This window comes from Dermacentor albipictus, chromosome 1 (genome assembly GCF_038994185.2).
Source record: "Dermacentor albipictus isolate Rhodes 1998 colony chromosome 1, USDA_Dalb.pri_finalv2, whole genome shotgun sequence".
Classification (NCBI taxonomy): domain Eukaryota; kingdom Metazoa; phylum Arthropoda; class Arachnida; order Ixodida; family Ixodidae; genus Dermacentor; species Dermacentor albipictus.
In genome coordinates this window covers 417859372-417878898 of record NC_091821.1, presented here as the reverse complement: position 1 = coordinate 417878898, position 19527 = coordinate 417859372, and the positions used below count along the sequence as shown (strand labels likewise).

Here is a 19527-nt window from a genome sequence, read left to right as displayed (position 1 = left end):
CCTATGGCACCTCTGCTACTTATGGCTAACTCTGGCTGGTCCTGAATTCATTAGCATTCCTGAATTCCTGAATTCACTGTAATATAGGAAAAGTATTGGGCCAAGGATGCTACCTTGGGGCACACCCGCTGTCAAAGGTTTCGTCTGCGACCTGTACTCATTAATTTCAACAAACTGATGTCGGCTTTCTAAATAAGACCGGATAAGTTCAAGTGCGATTCCTCGGAAGACATATTTTTCCAGCTTTATCAGCAGCAATTTGTGGTTGACCCTATCAAAGGCTTTGCTGAAGTCTAAGTATAACCCTAAAGTCAGAAATTTTTTTTCGATGTTCTCTAGAATTAGCTCCTTCTGTATGCTTAAAGCAGTTTCCGTAGACCGCTTTTTCTTAAACCCGTGCTGACAGTCGGTGAGCAGGCTATGTTTTCGCGAAAAACTATCAATACGAAAGTTGACAATTTTTTCGAGTCCCTTTGATAGCACAGGAAGTATAGATACAGGCCGATAATTGCCAATATTATTTTTGTCACCTCCTTTGTGAACAACGATTACTCTCGCTACCTGCATATTACGCGGGAAAACTCCGGTTGACAGCGAAATATTAAAAATGTGCGTTATTGCAGGTGCAAGTAAGTCCATGACGTACTTAATTGGCCCAATTTCTAAATCATCTACGTCTCGACTGTGGCTATTTTTCAGGGATGAAAATGTTGTAATCACCTCAGGGATGCTAGTGAATTCAGGAATACTACTGTATTATAACTAGTTTCTATGTAATAACACGAAGATGTCTATGTATTTCTGTGTAAAAATAGTCTTGTATCTACACTTCATGAGTGATTGTATTGCTACACGAGCCGCTACCGTGCCTATCTGGGAGACCGGAGCTTTGTCAAGCCGAAGAATTTTCGGCTTTTATTCCGGCTCTCCCTTTTTTCACCTTGTATCGAGTGGTGAAAATAAAAATGATGATGATGATGATGATGACTTCGTCAGGGCTTCCCCTCATGTCAGAGCCAGTTTAAGTGTCCATCATGCTGCTAACTTCCGTACTCTGAGGTGTGCCACGGGTGTCATTAGGGACGCGCATGTTCTTACGTATCATGAAGGAACTAAGATCAAGTGCAGTACCCCTTCGCTCTCGCCCCCTCCCCTCAATTCACGTACAGTAGCTGGTTTCTAATGGATATTTCAAATAAGCTTTATCTTTTTTGAGAACGTCCTCGCCTGTAAGCACATTCCGTTTCATTTTGCTCTGAATCATTCCTTCAAAGCTTCCTACGCACTGGTTTACGAACACGGGAAAAAAGGCAGCAAGCTAAGGAAACGCGAAGTCGTATATATAAAAAAAGGCGAAAGTTGAGCCGAATTCACAAAGCTCTTCGTTCGCAAGTGTTCTTTGCCATTTGGCTGGTAATCTTCGCTAATATTATGCCTGGAATCGGGATTGGCAGACATTTGATCTTACGAACAATTCTACTGTAGGAGAGCTTTCGTGAATACGAGCTGTTTTTATCAGGTATGCTGACAAAATTCGATCGCATAACCGATACCGCAGCGCTTCTTATTCGATGGCAGCTGAGAGTGACTACTGAAATGACACAGGGACAATAATTGGGCAGTGCGATATTACTGCAGCGCCATCTTCGTAGACGGTTGTCATCATTGTCTTCATAATCGTCACGTGTCATTATCACCGCCACTGATGTCTCATAACTACACTAAAGTAATCGACCAACGGAAGGCGATCATCTCGTCACCGTCTGTGCGCGCTGTTGCCGTCACTGAACTCGCCGTGTCATTGTTGGCATGACAGGGTGATATATATATATATATATATATATATATATATATATATATATATATATATATATATATATATATATCACCCTGTCATGCCAACAATGACACGGCGAGTTGAGTTATATATATATATATATATATATATATATATATATATATATATATATATATATATATATATATATATATATATATATATATATATATATATATATATCACCCTGTCATGCCAACAATGACACGGCGAGTTGAGTGACGGCAACAGCGCGCACAGACGGTGACGAGATGATCGCCTTCCGTTGGTCGATTATATATATATATATATATATATATATATATATATATATATATATATATATATATATATATATATATATATTTCTCGAAAGGCCAGGACGTGTCTGAACAACACTGAATGCGGTGAATGCGGTTTACACCATGGATCCAGAAGCCCAAAGAGGTGAGACGCAATGCTAACGAATTTCTGTCGCATTTACCTCTAAACATGCACTGATCTTTTTCTTCTAATGCTGAACCTTGCGTCGAGAGGAAAACGGCGGAAGACGACCAACTCTTGACGTAGTAGTTCTGCGGAAACCCGCAAGGTGGAGAGAAGTAATGAATAAAGGGAAAATCAGACATCCACCCGTGCGTAGCAATTGCTACAAAGGAAACCCATACGGGTTCCTCGAAAGAAACGCTTCACAGTTGAAGAAAAATTCGTTCTGGTCCGGGACTCGAACCCGGGACCACCGCCTTTCCGGGGCAGCCAGATCCACGTACCTTTATTCACGACCAAATCTTGCACAGAAATGCTGCGTTCGGAACCGCCCCGCGTTAGCATGCGCAAGTTTGCGCATGTGTGCTCTCTTTTAATGTGGCAACCGCAAGAAACGTATTTCTGGCATATATTTCCGGTGAATCGCCGGCCCGCGTTGGCGCGTTCACTCCACCCCACTACACGGAAACATTGCTGCTATTAAGTCAGAAAGACTCGGGGGTTTCTGCCGTAGTTGAGAACCTTATACGTAAAACGAATTTTGGCTGGCAGTATATACTGCACAATCACGGTGCAGCGGAAATTGGACGCACCCACCGGCTGCTTGCGCCACACCGTAATGCATCCGTAATGCGTTCGATGCGGTCGTCGCATATGAGAGACTGTCCCCGAGTGGCGAGAACGTGCTCGAAATTCATTCGAAGAGCCTCAAAAGCAGTCGAAGAACCGAATGTAAGCAAGTGCAAGCACGCCCCTGGTAAACGCCTAAACTTCCATTAGACTCAGAAGGAGGCAAGGAAACAGAAGGAGAATAACCAGGTTGTTCTATAAGTTTGCTACCTCACACTGTGTGAGTGAAGAGAAAGAAGGAGAAATGAAATGGATTAGCTCACCACAAAACGCGGTAAACGCCAATGCGAGTAAGCACACTGGCACCACTCTGCAAAGCGGTCATTTCATAAAGTGAAAAAAAAAAATGTATATATTATTTTCTGCTTTTTTTGTCCATATTTTATGCCTCCAAGAAATTAAAATGGGCAAAGATAAAGCGGGTCAGTGATGATTTACTAGTTTCAGAGAAGCGACAATGTTAAACGAGTGATAAAAGAAGTAGGAAAAAAATATACTGAAATATAGCGACGCGCTTGGTTACAAACAAGATGTCAGCCGCAAACGTCGCAGAGCTCCTGCAACAGAGTAATCATATTGCAAACTTCTTTTTTTCTGTCTCCTGCCTTTTCACTGCGTCCCGCATTTTGCCTTTTCATCGCGCAGCTGCAGCGCGCATTGAATTGTAAGCGCACTTGGTCTTGACCGTCACTCTTAGAGCTATTAAATTCCTAAGACAAAAGTCAGAAAAAAAAGTTACGACACAACCAGCTAATGGATGGATGGATGGATGCGAAACTTTAATAAGGTCCTGAGGTACGCGACTCAGCGCGCTGCGGGCCGCTCCCACGTTGGGACAGCCAGGCCTTGCCCGACCGCCGCATCGTGGGCCCTCTGGACAGCCCATAGTTGCACCCCAGCATCAGGGCTCTTGATAGCGGAGAGCCACTTTTCTTCATTGATTTCTTCTGTGCCTCGTAACGAGGGGCAACGCCAGAGCATATGATCTAGGCTAGCGATGTCATTGCAATGCCTGCAAGAACTAGTGGCATAGGTGTCGGGATAAATTTTGTGGAATAAAGCCGGGCTGGGATAAGAGCCTGTTTGCAGTAATCTGAGGGTCAATGCCTGCGCTCTATTTAACTTCTTGTGTGGAAGGGGAAACTCTCTCCTGCCGAGATAAAAGTGCTGCGCAATTTCGTTATATGTGGTCGGTTGATCTCTATTCTCCACCGCTGCGGGCCGGCGTTGGAGTTCTCCATGGTCGCGGAAAGTGAGACCTCGCGCCTTGGAGTGGGCCAGCTCGTTGAGGTTTCTGGGGCCTCCCGTGATGGATCCCATGTGAGCGGGGAACCACGTGAGAGTGTGGGTGGTGATGATTTTGCCGTCGAGGATGCGACAGGCTTCCTTACACACGGCGCCAACGCTGAAGGCGCGGATGGCTGCCCTGGAGTCGCTGAAGATGTTGGCATGTCCGTCATCCAGGAGGGCCAAGGCAATGGCCACTTGCTCCGCCGCAAAAGAAAAAAAATTTTAAGAAAAAAAAAAGAAAGACGGCGCCACCTAGAGACCCGCATATTCGCCACGCGACCGAGCACTCCGCCGTGCAAGCACGGCGTACTTCGAGACTCCGCGGCCGACGGAGCGCGTACATTGATCGGGGGGTCCACTTTTCGCCCGTCGTCGCCTCTCTTAAAGGGGGCCACCACACCCAATGAAAGCGCCATGTCGTTACGTCACGACCCCTTCAGCCAATGGCGCGATGGCCGTCTTTTGCAGTTACGGCGACTTTTCCATTCCTTTTTTTTTCCCCCGCTTAGGTACTCTCCCCGAGGACAACGTGGAGGAAAGGGAACAACGTGCGTTCGGGAAAGGGGTATCGAAACGAACGTACGTGGATCGGGGTGGTTCGAGGCCCTCGGCCAGAGCCCGGTTAGGACCACGGCTGAGGAGGTTGGCGTCGACGCAGCTGTTCGCCGTACATGCGTCCCCGTCGTCGTTCCTCTTGGGTGGCGCAGGAGAGGCGAGTGGGTTTCCCTGCCGCTGCGTGGTTGTTCCCGAGCGTGCGTAGCCGTGCATTTCTCGCGCGCTCGGTTCAAGAGTGCCGCTGCTGCTTCGACGGTGGCGCGAGCAGCGCGAGGAGGTCATGAGTGGCGGCGGACGGCGCAACGCTGCGAGAAGCACGGACGACGCCGATGAAGCATGCGCGACGCACCGCGGCCGACGACTCAGAGATCCGCGAGGATTTGACGACAACCATGGTGAGGGAGAACGAAGTTTACTTTTCCTTCGTTTTTAAGGCGAAACTTTTCCTTGCGCGTACCCTCGCGCACTTTCCTGACCGATGGCTTGCTGGCGTGCTGATGTCTTGTAGAATAGCTCATATACTTAAAAAAATACAAAAAGACAACAACATTGAATTACGTGACCGACGGCGAGGGGATCGAACCTCGGTGGTGTTGTAATGTACGGACATCTTGCGCACAAGAATTACCCGGCATCTGGTTCCTCTGTGACGCGCGCCGCGTCATTGATGTTGCGACTTGAAGACCATTTCCGGTTGGGCCAATTAAAAACTGTAAAAAAAATCGTCTTTAGGTGATTGTCCCGGCGTTAACGTTCCAAGTGTCCTTCGATATCGAGACATACAAGCACCGGTTCAATTCGTCGGCCGACAACTGGTGGAGCGCTTTACATGAGAAAACAAACGTTGAGCTCCCGGGTTGTATCCTGTCTCAACTAGCTGCCGCATGGCGCAATCAATCTCGGGCGTTCTACTGTAGTTTCCATCAAATTCACTTTCCCGAAATTGCGTCAACTATTACAGCGTGTCTGACTAGTAAAGTAAGTCATTACATATAATTGGTTACTCAAAAAAATGTTACCGAATTACAGTGAGCGTTACCTAGTGAGGAATGTAATCCTTACCTTAAAAAAAGATACCAAGAAGTGTAATAGATCACAAGTAATTAATTACATATAGTTCATTACGCACACGTCTGAGCCGTCCTTTTCTCTCGATGATGTCCGAACGAAGTGACTAAATCGAAATTCGATAATTTTTCGACACTCGCCTCTGTTTTGGGATCGAGCGATGCAGCGGCCTTCGTTCTTGACAAGCAAGGTTGAAAGCAAAACTGACAGACACGGCGCGAAAGTCACGAAACCGGAATCTCTATAATCAGCTGCAAATTAATTTTAATGGTAAGACGAATAGGCAAGCTGCCCATCTTCTGTATACTGCACGTTGGTTATATGTGTGTGACGGCCGAGTTGGACAGGCAAAATGCGCTACGGATTAAGCATAAACTCGGTTGGCCGAAGAGGCACTCTCTTCTTCGGTTACTCATGCTGTCAAACGAAAAACTGCTTCAAGTGTTGGTTGCGAGGGCTTGTATCACGGGGACTATATAACCGTGTGACTCGTGCTACCACCATCTATTTATTTGCATGCAAATGCAAATGCTGGAAGCTATTTCGTCACCTACTTTTGCACAAACTGTAAATTGTTGCTGGTAACACGAGGTGTTACGACGACATTCCGGAACTCCCCCTTCCCTAAAAAAAGCAAACGGTAATAGGAAAGAGATGTTATGAAAACAGCGTTCCGAAAACGTTGTGAAACATCGACAGCCCGCAAATAGGCTGGGAAACGGCCTAACCTGGTTTCACATTTGCTCGCATATATTCTAGAAACATTATCGTTGGTGAATGAAGAGAACCCTTCCCGTTGGTGGTGCTAAGAGAAGTTCTGTATAAGCGTCACCCAACAGGCAAGCGTAAGTATTTTGTATAAGAAAAACCTGGCTTCTGTTGTACCGTGTGGGACTGTAAGGCACGACTTTAAAATAATTTAAATTCACATATGGAAGGTCGACAGGTGTCAGAGAGATGACAAATTCGATTCCATGCATTACGCGCACAATAAACAGTGATAATTTATTTACAGAGAGACACTGGGGACGGAGAAGAAAATGAATAATGAGGCTGATTATAAAGATAAAACAACTTTATAGATAAAACAAGTTCGCACCGGGATAGTTTCTCAGTCGTTGAAAATTTTCTGCTTGTTTCAAAGCATTTTTTGTTAAATATCATTGCATTATGTCACTCCCCATTCCTTTGATTCTTCCACAAATATTCCCGTTGTTTTCTAGTCAGACCTAAACGACTTTTTTCTCATCCCACCTGACTGTCCCTATGGAGGGTATGCGCCATTCAGTGGAGAGAAACCCAACTAAACCAAACAAAACCAAGTACGTCAAGTCGAAGCGTTTCTAAAGCTGTGTTTGGTCTACTGTGTTCAAAAAAAGAAAAGCGAGAACTGTCATTATAATTATGACTGCACTGTTTGCATCATGCCGCGGACCGATAATGAACTGATCAGATAATGCTATCGACGTGTGCGATTGAAAAAGTTTTATGCCGTGCTCTTGCGTACGCAGTACATAAGCACAACGCGTGCGTAAGTGTTTCTGGCTCCTGATAATGTTCCCCAATTCAGACCAGCGTCACGGCAACCTTGTGAGGCGTCTATAACATCCGGTGAACGCGACACCAAGGTGAACCCGCGCATCCTGCTTGTATGACTTGCGTTTCAGCTTACGGGGCCCATGGAAGTACGTTTCTGAGTCCACCTTATGCAGACGCCTGTGACGCCAATTTGGTCGAGTCCAGTGCTCCAGCATACAGGGCTTCGCATGGTTCAACGAAGTAGCGCGTTTGTATCCGATTGTGAGGCCAAAAATTCTTACATCCTAGCAGTATTTCAAGGCTATCTCGGCTTCAGCGCCCGCCTGCTCATTGACGCAGTGTGTTCGGAGATGAGCACTGACAGGAGACAGCTGCCTACCGTGAATCACTATAACAATAGTAAAGTACCACCGGACATTTTCATGTTATATCATCTCTCTATCTCTCTTTTTTCGTTTGTGGGTAAAGGCTTTTAACGAAAGCACTCCGAATTCATGGTGTTATGTAAGAATGGTGCGGAATTTTTAATTAAGATGTTGGCGTAAGCCAGATTACAGTGTGGATCGCAATTTTTATAACGTTAACCATGTGCATAGATACACATTGAAACTTCTGTGGCCATTCTTCTCTTGCGCTCTTTCTCTAGAAAACCACTATTCGCTCTAAACAATATTACGCACCTGACACGTGGGAACGAAGCATCTAATCCCTTCAGCCACGAAATACGACGGACTGTCAATAAATGCCTTCAAGTATCATAATTTTATTCTGAGCTGCTCAAGACTCTGCAAAAGAAAAGAAAAGATGGCAGGAAGATCATTTCTGCACGTTCTAGTCAGTTTTATAGTAATTAACGAATAATTACATTGTGACTAAATGTACAGTAAATAATGTCGAATTTTTTATTTTTCACAAAGAAGATTTGAATCGCGGGTCCAAACGACCGCCCGCACAAGTTAATTATTGCCCGAGGAAACGAAAGAAAAAAAAAGTGCCGATCTGAACGCACATCTTCGAATCTCTCTCTCTCTCTCTATTTATATATATATATATATATATATATATATATATATATATATATATATATATATATATATATATATATATATATATATATATATGTGTGTGTGTGTGTGTGTGTGTGTGTGTGTGTGTGTGTGTGTGTGTGTGTGTGTGTGTGTGTGTGTGTGTGTGTGTGAATCGTTTAATGCAATGCTATAAATTTGCCCATTTCATTTCTACATGTTCGGTGTAAAAGCAACTGATCCGCGTGCACGTGCTCTAGCGCGCACGTGCCAAACGCGATGTGACACATGCGGCGATCATTTCAAAGTGCTAGTTGGCATTGGCTGTTGTGATACCCAGGTTTGATCCCACCATCGGGCACGTAATTCAAGTTTCAGTTTTTTTTTAAATGTATGAGCTATTTGGCAAGACAGCGCCAGCAGTCACGGTCAGGAAAGTGCTTGATGATTCGCGAATAAAGTTCTCGCTTTAGCACTACTGTTTTCACAATTGCTGACGAAACGTGGCAAGTGCAAGACGGCATAGCACCTATAGGGTCACGTGTAGCAATACTCTGAAGGGAATTGGAGCTACGCTGGGTGAGCAGAGAGGGATCAATCGGTTCGCGCAGCTCAGTTTCCCTGGCTTTCTTTTTTCTTTGTCTCTGACACAACTGTAAAACGGATTTTTGCACCCACTAAATGTGGGCACCGTGACTAAATGAGTCAAACTCTCGCCAGAAGAAGGGGGACCCAGGAGCGCAATCTTCGTTAGCCCCAAACCGCATGAAGCCAGCAGATAATGAAGCCGAGAAAAGCGTGCGGCAATTATTTGCATTAAAAAAATTGAGGTGGAGAGATAAACCAAAGGGGAAATGAAAGTGGACGAAAATAAACAACTTGCCGCCGCTGGTAGCAGAACCCACAACCGTCTAAGCGTATCAGTTCTACACTTCAATTAAAAGCTACAAATAACTACCTCTATGCTTTCCTTGGCTTCATTATCTCTCCGCTTCATGTGGTTGTGGTTACACACTCACCGGCTATTTACAGAACCGTAGCGCACATTTAGCCTTATAGAAGTGCTCCAGTCTCTCCGACCGATCACCTACAGTATGGAAAGAGGGTTACACCTTTCGTCTCTTTATCCACGCGGAAGAACAACACGTATGTTCCGATTTCACAAGATATGTAATCACAATCCGCATTCTAAAAGTGGATTACTTTTTGATCTTTCATCTACATCATCCCGAAAAGATCATGGTCACAAGGTATCCATTTCTCGTTGTCGTGCAAAGAAACACTTTATCTCATTCATTCATCAAACATGTAAAGATTGCAACCATTCCTTCACCTTATCGCCTCTACTACAGATCCAAACATCATTAGAAATTTGTTTGAATAGTATGTTGCTTCTTTGTCGTTGTAGGAGGGCGAAACAGAAACTCTTTGCCCCTATTTTTTTATTAGCCAAAATAAGCTACATACATGTAATTACAAATATACGTACTATTCCACCTACCTTACACTATATTTACATGTAGTCCCCACACCGATTCAGACATTTGTCCCATCGCAGCACTAAGTTTGAAATATTCCTGTGGTAGACTTCGTCACGTTGACTGTGAAACCACCGTCGCGTCGGACTACTGTCTTGGCTTCGTCCTTGCACGTGGATCGCTGTCCTGCCAGGACCTTCTTCAGCGGAACGATAACGTAGAAATCACTAAAGGCGAGGTATGGTGGGTGGTCCAGACTCTCCCAGTGAAATTACCGGAGCTGTCGTCAGTCAGCGACGCACGCATCAACGGCCTCTTGTGAACACGGCCTTTTGCAACACGGCCTTTTGCGAACTCAAAACACCACCACCTCACATTTCTCAGAGCGAGACACGTTTCCCCATACGTGGGCTGCATTTCCCTGTGAATGTCGATGGGTGTTCACCTCTTGCTCCATATAGAAAACGAATCACACTTCGTTACTCGGACGGCTTGGACGTGTGAAGCACAACCGCCATCTTCAACAACTGACGACAGCGCCGTGTCACGGAGATACCTGCAAATAAGGCCGGGCCGATCCAAGAAAGGTCCACGGCTGGGAATGGATATGTTGACTTCGCATCTACAGCCGTAATTTGGCTGAAATAAATAGGGGCAAATACTTTCTGATTCGCCCTCGTATTGGCAGTGTGATGTACAGCCCTTATGATGGTTTAATAAGTAAATGAGAACGAGAAGAAGGCAAACCGTGGGTTGCACGCACGCACGCACGCACGCACAAACACACACACACACACACACACACACACACACACACACACACACACACACACACACACATATATATATATATATATATATATATATATATATATATATATATATATTTCTTTTTTCAGAGGACCAAGCGTATTTAGAAAGGTGAGAAGGACAACTTGGCGGTTATGGTTGTCCAACAGTTCCGGTTGGTCCACCGACCGTAACTTGATCCTGCACTTCAAATGTTACGTAAAGATTTGGTTGCTTAAAAGAACAAGGCGTCACCAATACGGCGTGCCTCATAATCAGATGGTTATGGCAGGTGTAATCCCACACTTTAATTAATTTTACTATTTCAGCCGTTGTCGACTGACGTTAAAGGGCCCACGGCGACACCTCTACTTACTTTTTTCCGCGACGACTCGACGTGGATACGCGCAGTACGAAAGTTTTCGCCATTTTCCTTTTTGAGATGGTACGTGGCAAAAATAAAGCAACACAACAAAGTGCGGGGCGTGCGAACACGCTGTGATGACCATAGGCAGGCCGTGCTTCGGGGCAACTCCAGGCAACTCCGTACAGTAAGATATATCTCCTGTGATAAGTTCTCACATGGCGCAATGCAGAAGTAAATCTTGGACAGAAAGCACGACAACAAAATGAAGCGATATAGGCTATACCTGCGTTCTCAAGTGCCTTATCTTTTTTTTTTTGAAGCACTTGCTTTTCTTTCTTGAGCCAGACCCCTTGTCGTATTCTTTATCAGTACGCGAAGATGGGGGCTCTGCTGTGTACGACCGTAAAGCGTGCATAGAACCTCAGGGAAGCCTTGTAGAACACAAGCTCGTCGTGGTCCGTCGGGAACGTGAAAGAGTCAGCGACCGCTGGTTGTCAACTCAACGATGGCTGGCAAGTCCCGATGAACGCAATTTTCTGTGAATGTCGCGTGACATATATAGGTTTGTTCTGCTCTTCAAAAGGAAAAAAAAAACAAGAGATATGGTTCTGTTAGTCTATGCGGGCATCTAACCAGACGCGTTGCTTATAGTCTCGAGCCACAATCGGAAGATGTGTTACAAGGCAAGGGAAGCACATTCACCCTCGACTCAAAGAAGACAAATCTGCGTGTCCATGGAACCTCGGAGCTATACAGACGAACTCGACCGGCTCATCAACACGGACGATTAATTGTAACAATCAGCAAGATTTTTCATGCGAAAGAAAAAAAGAAAGAAGAAAGCAGTGGCGAATGTCGCGTGACTCGGGCGCGCGATCTCGCTCAGGTCAGGCGAAGACGAAACTGGTCGCGAGGAGCTCGAGCCGCTCGTGACGGACGGTGGCACCGGCGATTCGAACGGCTCCGCTTCTACTACGTGCACCACCACCGCCAGCAGCAGTAACAGCCGCGGCAGAAACCCACTCAGCACAGCCAAGGCCATTCCCCAGTCGCTTTCAGCCTTCTTGCTCCGGGTGACGACGACCGCGACCACGAGTGGACCGCTTACTCCCTGTCGCTCCATCGCCACCCAGGACCTGCGCTTCGATCGCTGTCGTCGGGCTCCCAATAGCGAGCCCGCCGCAAAGACCTCGGTAGGTCCCTCGAGCAGAGGACCCTCGGCGCCTTCAATATGGCGGACGATCACTACGTCGACGACGTCGGCGGCGGCAACGAAGGCCTCGCGCCCGACCAGAACGATCTCGGTGGCGACGTCACTGGCGGCGGCGCGAGCGGCGGCTTCGGCGTCAAAGGCGCCGACGACAGAGGGGCCGGTGGCCCCGGGCCCTCGGACGACACCCTGCTGCTGAGCGGCTCCAAGGAAGAACTCTCCTCCAGCGCCCTCGGCAGGTCGTCCGACGCGAGCCCCACGGTGGGCCGCTCCGAGACCGGCGACATGTTCGAGCGGTTGCGCCACGCGCAGCGAGAGCCCCACGGGCCCGCCGCCGCCGACGTCGCGTTCAGCGCGCAGCAGCAGAACGACCGCTGGATCGTCGTGTTCGTGGTGGGCGGCCTGTACGTGTTCTTCTACGCGATGGGCGGGCTCGCCTACTACCTGCTCGACGTTTACGGCTACACGGTCGACTACTCGGGGCGCGCCAACCACACCACCACCGGCAATCCGACAACCATGTAGCCCCGCGTCGCCGGCCGCCGGTGGTGGCGGCACGCGTGCAGACCCCGCGACCATGCGGTGCTCGTCAACGCGGAGTGCCCGACCGTGCGTGGCCCGGTGCAGTGCGGTCGGGCACGCGGGCGCCGCGTGGCGCATTTGTTGGTTTTATTAGTTTTCCCCGCCTTCGTGGGCGCTGAAACGCACTCATTTCTTCTTTAAGAGGCGAGCCAACAGTCACTGGACAAGGAGCAGTGGCGTAATGTTTTCGTCTTTTCGTATATTAAAGTACCTATTCAATGGTAATATTACTGACGTTAATTTATCTCACTGACGTCACCAGTTAGGCTCAGCCATTGTTTGTGAGCTGCTTCTTAAAACTTCTGCTTCTTAGAACTGCTTCTTAGTGTTTGCCTGTTTTCTTAGTTTTTTTTTCTCTCCCGCTTTATTCAATGTATGTTAGCACTCAATTGATCAACTGTGGCAAGTTTCTCGGATTATCAAAGTACCAGTGATTGCGATCACTGGTGTTTTAACATGTTGATACATGCATGCGGCACTGAGGGGGCAGAGAGAGGGAGAGAGAGAAAGATATCTGGGATAATTTTGACCATCGGGGTTTCTCTAACGTGCGCCTAAATCAAAGTATTCGAGCGTTTATGCGTTTCGTTTCAATCAAAATATGGCAACTGCGGTCGGAATCGAATCCACGACCGAATCAATGGTCGAGGATTGCACTGAGTTAACGCGGCGGATTTTTTTTTCCTTTTGGGGGGGGGGGGGGGAGGCGTCTCATTGCGCAAAAAGTTGTTGTGCAAGGCACGAAAACAAAAAAATAAGTTTGTAACATCCCACGTGCGCGAAATATCCGTATAATATATCTGCGCTCTCGCGTTGCCACCACGCGCGAGCGGGATATACTTCGTGCTAAATTCAGGTAAAATTGTAGCGTGACTTTTTTGCTAAGTTTATGATAAACAGTGGCGACGCACAGAAATGTAGCAGGTTTAAATTAACACATAGGTCCGCGGGATCATGAGAAAGAAACTTACGCAACAATTAATAATTGATTAGAGTGCCTACAGCAAGCATTACCAAATCTCGACTGGGAGCTTGCCAGTGTCGTTGAAAATAAAAGTGTACAATAATTGCATTCTACCGCTGCTAACATATGGGGCAGAAACTTGGAGGTTAACAAAGAACCCCGAGAATAAGTTAAGGAGCGCTGCAAAGAGCGATGCAACGAAAAAAACGTTAGGTGTAACGTTAAGAGACAGGAAGAGAGTGGCGGGGATGAGAGAGAAAACGGGGATAGTCAATATTGTGACATTAAGAGAAAAAAAATGAAGCTGGGCAGGCCATGCAATGCGTAGAGTAGATAACCGCTCGACCACTACAGGTAGAGAATGGGTGCGAACGGAAGGGAAGGGCAGTCGAGGAGTGATGAAATGAGGAAATTTGCAGGCGCAAGTTGGAATCACGTAGCGCAAGACAGGGGAATTAGAGATCGCTGGGGGAGGCCTTCATGCTGCAGTGGACATAAAAATAGGCTGCTGCTACTGCTGCTGCTGATGATGATGATAGGTCCGCGCAACAGGTTTCAACTAGCACACTTCTGCGTAAGAGGTGCAGCATCGCTTACCACGGCAAAACTATGCCGTAAACGCGACCTTCGTGGCTTTTCGTCGAGCAGAACGGCATGGGTAAGAACCCATGATGATTAGATAAAGAAGGTACGAGGAAGCAGTCGTTGGGAGAGGGGGGGGGGGGGGGCGGACGTGCGAGATTAGCGCCACTCTTCAAGAGGAAGGTTGCATCCACTTAAAGTGGGGCAGCGGCTTGTTTCTGCCGGTTCTCCTTTACAGCTCCTGCGGCGAACAATGCATTTTAGAATGCGTAAGCTTATTACCTTAACATTTATGTCGCAAAGAGTCAGTTGCACATGCACTTCTGTACGCAGCATTAAAAAAGAAATTATTATCCATATAGGTGGACAAACAGCATGCAACTCCCACGCACATGATGGAATCCATATAAAACGAAGCTTTGGCGAAGTGGAACTGCTTTACAAGTGAACGTGATACTTACCATAGTGTTTACTTTCATCCGATGAAACGTGTAATTTCATGCAGTGCTAATGTTTATACACAACACGTGTCACAGATTTAACCTTATGCAACGTTTATATTTATGCACTGCACCGTTGACAAGGAAGGAAGGAAGGAAGGAAGGAAGGAAGGAAGGAAGGAAGGAAGGAAGGAAGGAAGGAAGGAAGGAAGGAAGAAAAAAAGAAATTAGGCGAGCTACACAGAAAAAAAATAAATTATGTTGTTTTACGTGCCAAAAGCACGATCTGGTTATGATGCACGCCGCAGTGGGGGGTCTCCGGAATAATTTGGACCACCTGGGGTTCTTTACCGTGTCAGATACACAGAAATGCAAGCTCCAGCGCAGCTGGATACGCGCCGCGACACGACGCAGATACGCCACGAGGACGTAGGCAACGTGTGAGGCTTGTCGAGGGCAGAATGGCGACGAGAAGTGTACGTACAGAAAAGTACAACACACATATAAGTGCATGTAAGGATCTTGTACACGCTGTGTCACGCTGGCATGCGCTCATTCTGGAAGATTGGCCATGCATATGGGCACGTGTCCGGTGACCCACTAATGAGGTTTTCAAGTGTATGAAATCTGAGAAAATTAAAGAAGCCGTTGGATATCATGCGCTATCCTATCAAAAGTTCTGTATGCTTCATATAGATCCCTATGAGCCAAATAGGCCAAGAAAGTTTCGCTTTAAATAGCTACGTGTTTGTTGAGCGCTTTGTTGAGGAAGACTTTGTGAAAATTGTAGCTTGCCGATCCAAAGCAGTAGGACCATGCATTCGAATGCGTGCCAGCGCTGAGGCATATTCTGTTATAAATCATCAGACGAAATTGTTATACACCAAGGAAAAAATACCCAAATGTCATCGATATAAATTTATAAAATATATCTTAAACTGAGGTTCGTGCGTCGGTGGTGTCACGATATTAATTTTAGGGTCAGTATTCGCAAAATGCATCTTCAACAAGAGCGTTTTCTCATTGATTGGTGTTTGCAGCGTTGCGTCATTATCTGGCATTCGGCGGCATACTGATAATATGAACCGGTACGATAACGTAACGACACGCGCGGTGAAGCACAATCGGGAACGGCAGTTGCGTAAGAGTTTTACGAAAAAAAGGAATAATAACGTTAAATAAATGGGGCTATAACGTCCCGAAAATGCACAGTGGGCTACGACGGACGCCGTAGTTACGGGTGCCTCCGGATAGATTTTTTGACAACCGGCCGCTGTTGTCTATATAGTGCACCTAAATCGAAGTACACGAGCGTTTCATTGCGACAGCAATCACACGGACAGTCGAGGTGCGCTCGGGCCACCGGCGCCGTCGTGCTGTCACGGTATCGACGGCGCATGCGCTGCCCGCGAGTGGTGATTTCTCCGCCACGCACGTCTGTGGAGACGCGACGAGCGATTACTGGCGATTGGCTGGAAAATGAGGGGGAAGAGGCGAAGAAGCGTCGCTTTTAAGAATGGCATTATACGTAGATTGACGATAAAGAGACGGCGAAGTGAAAGATGCTCGCCGCAACGAAAAGAACGGACCGCAAAGAGTGAGTGGCTGTCAAGAGACAAGAGAGAGAGAGAGAGAGACAGAGAAAACATTTATTCGGACCATCGAGGTGGTTGCTCGTGAGGTCGAGTGGGTGGTGTCCTCATTCCAGGACTCCACTGGCCATGGCTGCTCGACGTACTTGCTGAACGAGAGCTTCTTGTCTCGCCAGGGTATCGCCGGTCAGCTGTACCTCCCACCGCTCAAAGAGACAAGATATTTTATTCACCAGAAAGCCAGAGAAGCCGACCTTAGCTCCGGCAGGTGCGCTAGCGTTACAATGCACTGGGGAAGAAGGAAATTGGAGCAAGGCCAATGAGAAGTGATGATCAAGAACTAGGATATACGGGATGCGTATTACACAATGGCCCTACTGAATCCGCACCTCGACTTTCCGTGTCATGCATGGGAACTGTCCGAGCCTGAGCTCGTTGGGCGGCACAGTACAAGAACGTTTTCCGTCAGGAAACAGTGATTTGAACAGTGGGGAAGAAGGCACAGGGTACACCAAAGGTGTCAACTCATGGCTGGTGTCAACACACCGCTGGTGAACCTGTGGTGTATCTTGTGCCTTTCTCCCAGCGGCTTTTGTCCGTCTCTTCTGGCGGAAAGATTTTTTTTTAACGGAATTGCTTTCTTCACCGTTTTAGTAACAGGCTGAGGACAGCGCCCTCCAACAGCGGTTGCCGGCCGACACTTCCTATAAAAAAATTTTCAGCGCCCTTCGCTTCAGAAAATATGCTGGGTCTTTACGGTGACGTGCAGGGCTCATTATGACTGAACAAGCACGTCCTTGATTCAGATGAAATATTCAGTCTACCCTCAAATGTTAGGCAAAGCCAGGCTGCTTCAGTGCACGGGATTCACCGTTGCTTTTCGCCCAGCGCTACGTTAATTTCATCAGCCTCTTCGGCGAGCACTACCAGATGATTGTGCGACTGCTTCACAGGGTGGACAAAATTTCGCTCAGCTCGATGGCGGTAAGGGCAGAGCAATTGGCGCGCGAATGTAATGGAGCCTTATCTAAACCTATTCTTTTTAATTATCCCTTTAAATGCGCTGAGAATTACGTGATGAAATGTAATAATTGTGACCCCTAAACACAAACCCTCAATAAAAAAAAATCCCGGAGATTACGCACACCGTGGAAATCGATGTAAACCAAGTTATATGATAAGCCGGAAAGACGAAACGAAGCACCTCGATAAGAGACACGTAGCAGACTTCCGCGATGAGCGGGGACCGCAACCATCAGCCAAGGTAGCGATAAAAAAGAAAGAAATGGCCAGGCTTAGCTTGGTTAAGCCAAGAATGCGTTGCATATTGCGCGACCGCGCAATATGCGGCCGCGCGCGACCGCGCCAGTTGGGGCCCAGCTTTTCCTCCGTGACGTCACGCGCCGGCGCAGCGCCCCTAGCGGGAGGAGCGGGAGTCAGGTGGTGGCTGCGGCCGCGCGCGACCGCGCGAGTTGGGGCCCAGCTTTTCCTCCGGCTGTCGTGACGTCACGTCACGTGGTTGTGCTCAAGGTCAATGGTGGCTGCCCGGCCTCGCCCAAGGGCTGAACTGAGTGATTGCAATATGCAACGCATAAAAGACGACACAGCGTTCAAACCGACCGCAGGAGCTAAGTATTCGTACGCTATACGAAGCTCTCACGCAAGAGCAGCTGCGTCTTATAAAAGCTGGCGCGTGCATTTCTGCGCGCTCGTGCTCTCCGCGCTCACCTTCCCGCTTGACCTGGAGCACGCGGCAATCGTCTCAAAGAGCTCACTTGCTGGCACGAGAGATGCATACGCGTCCGCTCGTGGTTTGGCACAGTGGTTGGAGCATCGGACTGTTGTTGGATACCCAGGTTTCATACCGCCATCAGACACGTATATTTCTTCTTTTTTTTTTGTCGTTGTGCGTGAGTGGTTCGGCTAGACCGCACTGTAACAGCAGCAGCAGGAGCAGCTACAGTCAGCAACGTCCGGGATAGTTTGTCAAGAAAGCTTCGCTTTAGGGAACGTTGAGAGGGTAACATGCCACGCAATAGAACTGAAGAAAAGGGGAGAGAGAAAGAAACAAAAATAGAAAGGAAAACCCACACAATGAGGAAAGCTGTGGCGTACTATATCGGTGGATCCATGCCAAATCGTAGATAAATACACGATTTTCGAGGTATCATAACGGCCGTGCGATCGCATTCCCAAAGTTTCCTGCCGCTTTTTTGCAGGAAAGTGCATTACTGGAAGCGCAGAGGTAAAAAATCGGCAGCATGTTAGACTCCTGTAACACGTGAAGGCGAAAGCCTGCTGGCACAGGTGGTAATGCCTTAGGTTATCCAATCGGAGGAGTCAGACTTCTTTCAAGACATAACGAGCTGCAGGGTGAAGTAAAGATATTGCGCTTGAGTCGACTTCCTTAACGATACATGCGAGTACCTAATGCCCTACACAGAGGTTCTTTAGTTCTTTCTTTCTGTCTGTCTTTTCTCTTTATTTCTTTTTTTTTTCTTTGTTCTATCGTCAGTTCTTTCTTTATTTATTTATTTCGTTCCTTCTTTCGTTCTTTTTTTCTCTTCGTTTATTCTTTCATATTCAACCATTGAATATCTGCTTGCTTACGGGAGTATGAGCCATTCCTGATGTTGACATTTCCTTTCTTTCTTTTCTTCGTTTTTTTTCTTTCGTGTATTCATTCATATTCAGCCATTGCATCTTTGCTTGCTTACTGAGGGGTGAGCCATTCCAGATTATGTCATTTTTTTCGGGTATGAGCCATTGCTGATGATGATATTTTTTGTACCACTCGCCAATTTTTTTTTATACCACTCGACTTGGTGATGAATTTTTTTTTTAACTTAGACGCCACTTTTTTCGGGTAGGAGCCATTGTGACGAGCCACATCGCCTTGAAAGAACACACACATACATATGCACACGCGCACACGACATAATGCACTTAACATATGCATATCCTCTGAAGCAAGGCGCATAATGTGTGACTTACTTCTTCGACAAACCAAATCTTTGATCCCGACTCAGGAACTACAAAAGTCCAGATTGCAATATTAGATGTGGCGCTGGTAAATACATGCAAACGCAGGATGGTCAACAAACAACTAATACG

At 47.0% G+C, this 19527-nt stretch overlaps 1 protein-coding gene across 1 annotated transcript in view; it reads left to right on the top strand.

Annotated features, from left to right (window-relative positions):
• The window catches only part of LOC135900422 (uncharacterized), a 37560-nt gene that overhangs the window by 2242 nt on the left and 15791 nt on the right, over positions 1 to 19527 (top strand). Inside the window, exon 2 of the mRNA XM_065429922.2 lies at positions 4732 to 5172. Within this exon, the coding sequence (XP_065285994.1) occupies positions 5107 to 5172 (66 nt within the window). The 5' untranslated portion in view covers positions 4732 to 5106. The remainder of the gene's footprint in view (positions 1 to 4731; positions 5173 to 19527) is intronic.